This window comes from Malania oleifera, chromosome 12 (assembly GCF_029873635.1).
Source record: "Malania oleifera isolate guangnan ecotype guangnan chromosome 12, ASM2987363v1, whole genome shotgun sequence".
Lineage (NCBI taxonomy): Eukaryota > Viridiplantae > Streptophyta > Magnoliopsida > Santalales > Ximeniaceae > Malania > Malania oleifera.
Genome location: NC_080428.1, coordinates 69,234,867 through 69,238,832, shown reverse-complemented (window position 1 = coordinate 69,238,832; position 3,966 = coordinate 69,234,867). Strand labels below are relative to the sequence as shown.

Sequence of the window (3,966 nt, the reverse complement as noted above, 5' to 3'; positions counted from 1 at the left end):
TGAGAAATTCGATTACAATGCTAGTTATGTTCATGTTTCTTTGAACCTAAGATCGTGAGACACCTATATATTTCCTCTCACAATAATATTAAAAAATATGGCAAAATACACACATTTCCTTTGAGATTTAATAAAAAGATAGGGACCTTTCCGGAGGTTTTAAAAATTTTATTAACCTTTCAAGAGGTTTTAAAAATATCACAAGCCTCCCCTGAGATTTGTCAGGAAAACCTAAACATCCCCTTAAGATATTTGTCTTTTGTAAAATATCAGAAGAAATTTGTATCTTTTTTACAAATTTAAAGAAATATCTTTGAAATTTTTGAAATTTTAGGAAAGATCGATAGTGCCATTTTATCAAATTTATCAGTATCTTTTGCCCTAAAAAGATTACATGACATATAAACTAGTTTGGAGAAACCCATTATCGAATAATTTGACGTAAAAATTTAGTAACTTTACTAGCCCAATATAAATTTAAACTAGCTAGTGAATTTGAATTGCCTGGAGGAATCAATGATCATATGCCATAGGTCACCCTGCCTTGCAATATATACATGCTCATCTACTAAAGCACAGATATTTAGCTACTGCTACTACTACTATCTCCATGGCGCTGAGCAAGCTAGTACGTACTAGAAAGAACATGAAAAAAACACTTACTCCAAAATCCACGTTTGATGGGCCAGCAACCCCTTACTATGTACTTAAATTCATATGCTGAAACTTATTGCAGACTGGGTGTGGGGTCTAGTCACGTGTCGCCCTTTGAACTTAACGTTGACCTTTATGGCCCGTATGTATTGAAATTTTCATTTGAAAGCAATTGAGAGGATTAACTTTTTTTAATCCTATCGGCCGGGGCCACTCTATTTTGAAAATTATTTATTTATGTGCATTTGTTAAACCTCTCAAACACTGCCAAAATAAATTCCTCTCTTACAATTAACTAATTTTCTCTTTTGAATACATACATGTCTATATATATATATATATATATATATATATATATATATATGATTTTTATACAAAGACTATTTTAATAAAATAAGTTTGGATTGTAAATTGACCTCCTATCTCTATTATTACCGTGGTGCTTAGTTAAAATTACGTTTGGTCGAGATGATTTATCACCCATTAGCTTGCGCTAACCACTAGAATAACTTACACATTGATTAAAAAAATTCTATTTGAAAAAATATTACAAAGAAAAAAACTACATAATTCATTTTTCTGTTTTAATTATCAAGAAAAATGACGAAAAAATTAAAAAATAAACCAAATTAGTGAATAAAAACGTAATCTTATCCATCACTGACAATTAATTTTTCTTAATTTGTAATCATATATATTAGAATAAAATTTTATTTTCAGTAATATTTAATATAAAAAATGAGATGAGATGAGATGAGATAAGATGAGATGAGGAGTGCAGCTGCATGCATGCAGGCCCTTTTATTAATTATTATGTACTATTACATGAGGGATAAAATGGAAGGCAGAGAGTTGAGATAACAGGGGAATTACATGCAGCTTGTTAGCTGAACAGCCAGCCAGCTTGTACGTCCGGCCGGCCTACTCATGACCAATCCTTAGCTTAGCTACATACACATGAGATCTCCAACGTACATGATTAATTAATTAAAAGGTCTAATGATCTATTTAATTAATTAGTTAACTAATCAATAATTAAGCAAACTCCTAATCAAGGCCGCTTGATTGCTGCTAATGTCGGACGACGCCAAAAGCTCCGATAATCGGTCGCTCAGGTCGTCCACCTCCTTGTGTAAGCTTCTTATGTAGTTGCAGGTCTCCTGCAGCACCCTCGACGCCGATACCTGTAACATTAATTTCACACAAAATTAAATTTAATAAATATATTAATTATCCAAACCCCCCCCCCCACAAGCCAGATCTTGCTATATATATATATATATATATATATATATATATATATGTTATTTTTTGAAAGAACATTAAAGTCTCCTGGATTGCGAAAAGAAATAAAAATTTGAATAGAAAATATACAGAAATCGAGCCATAAATTCGATTTATTTAATATACATGATGTACGTTAGAAGAAAACTTAATAATAAATAAAAGAGGCGATGGGGGTGTGACCCAACTTATCTGCCAAAGCAAATGAAGACCACACAAAGGCTTGAAGAGTCCATGTGCATGCATGTTGTGCGTGTGAGAGAGAGAAAGAGAGAGAGGGGTGAAAAGACGAAACTATACCTTATCTGTGCGCCTTTCGCGGATTTCAGGGATGAGTTGCTGTAACTTGGCGACGAGATCGGAGAACTGGTCGTCGGTGATCCGGGAGACACCCGGCTGCCTCGAGCGCGACCGGCGGCTGGACATGTCTGAGGGTTAATGGCGGAGGAGTATTGGGTTCAGAGAAATGAAGAATGGATGGATGGAGGAGGATGAAAGTGTTGAGTGCGGGGGCGTAGTGGGAGAGGATAGCCACAAGAAAGCAAGCTAGCAACTTAAATAGGAGAGAAGGAAGGTGTTGGAGACAAGTTATCGACAGGCAGATAAGGGCGCCATGAACATGAAACACCACATGAGAGAGAGAGAGAGAGACCAAAACCGCAGAAGGGGTGTCAGGGGTGGAGAATGGACAAATGCATGGGAGAAAGCGGTGGGTTAGGCTTGCTTTTAAATAAGACTTTTGAGAGAAGGGAAGGGGGGGGGGGGGGGAGAGAGAGAGAGAGAGACGGGGAGGGCATGAAGTATAGGGACATGCCATATATACTGCATGTACTTGCCGTTAGGACCCCAAAGCCAAAGCCAAACTGGGGTAGAGATCAAGTGGCTTAAGGGAAATTAATAAATAAAATGTGCTGATGGTTTATTAGGCTATGTACGCAAACCCATGCCTTAGCATATTGTTTCAACACCCCGACACCCCGCATACAATACAACAAGTGACCTAATTAAGTTCGGTTGCATGAAGTACACACAATTATAGAAACCAATTCATGCTTTGAGTTTAAATTTCCTTTTTAAAAAAAAAAAATTAAAAAGTTGATGAATCCGAGTGGCAATGAAAGCTAACCGATTTTTCAGTTCAAGCCCCTTTTAAATTCTTCCTAAGATTTACAGTCAGAACCTTTAGTGTGAACATCACATATTTTAATTATTAAGCCATGTGCTATTGGATCATTTGGCTCAAGTCATCTTAGTCCTTACAAAATATTAAATGTCCATACTTGGAAACCTAACTATATTTATGATTAGAATAACAGGCGAAGTATACACTAAATCAAAGTAATTAAAACTAGAGTTAAAATTTTTATGTTAGATGATTTCTGGATGGAACCTTAGAAAGGGTAGGAAGAAGTATGAGAGGGAAGTACCTTTAGTTGTAGGAGCACTCCAAACCCAAACCTCACATGAACCTCCCCCCAAACCCTCCCAAAAAAAGCTATTATAAAATCAATCTAAATTCTAAGAAGTACACTTTTATCTTTGACTATTTTGAAAAATCTATCTACAACATTGAATAGAGCTCAAATTTAATGTGCAAACGTGATATACGTTGAACTTCTTTCTGTGATCGATGCCACATGATTAATTTCATAAATATTTGGTCAAATAAAAATTAATCAAGGAGTAATTAATTGATTTATATGGGTGAGCATATAGATACAGAACCTCTAAAAAGGATAAATGATAAATAAAGAAAGACACATAGGGACATACCTATGCACAAAATTCAATTCCTATAGCAGACAGTAATTGAAAAAACACACCCTCCATTCACTTTGCATCCATCCCTTGTTCTTGAGAGTCAAAAAGACCCCTCCATCACTTCTGCTTGGAACATTTGTAAGCGAGCGGGTGGTCGCCTTGTTGACTCCCACCCACTCTATCAGAGAGTTACCTATACGCCATATCCATAACCATTACCAATTCACTTGACAACAGAGAAATGATAAATATATATATATATATATA

The 3,966-nt window shown here is 35.6% G+C and overlaps 1 protein-coding gene across 1 annotated transcript; it reads right to left on the bottom strand.

Moving 5' to 3' along the window:
* Window positions 1-1,436: 1,436 nt before the first annotated feature.
* On the bottom strand, window positions 1,437-2,720 carry LOC131144561 (transcription factor PRE6-like). Its single transcript, XM_058093263.1, has 2 exons — window positions 2,239-2,720; window positions 1,437-1,838 (listed from the first exon to the last, which is right to left on the bottom strand). Exons 1-2 carry the CDS (start codon window positions 2,362-2,364, stop codon window positions 1,683-1,685), a joined length of 282 nt encoding a protein of 93 aa, XP_057949246.1. The 5' UTR covers window positions 2,365-2,720; the 3' UTR covers window positions 1,437-1,682.
* Window positions 2,721-3,966: the final 1,246 nt, after the last annotated feature.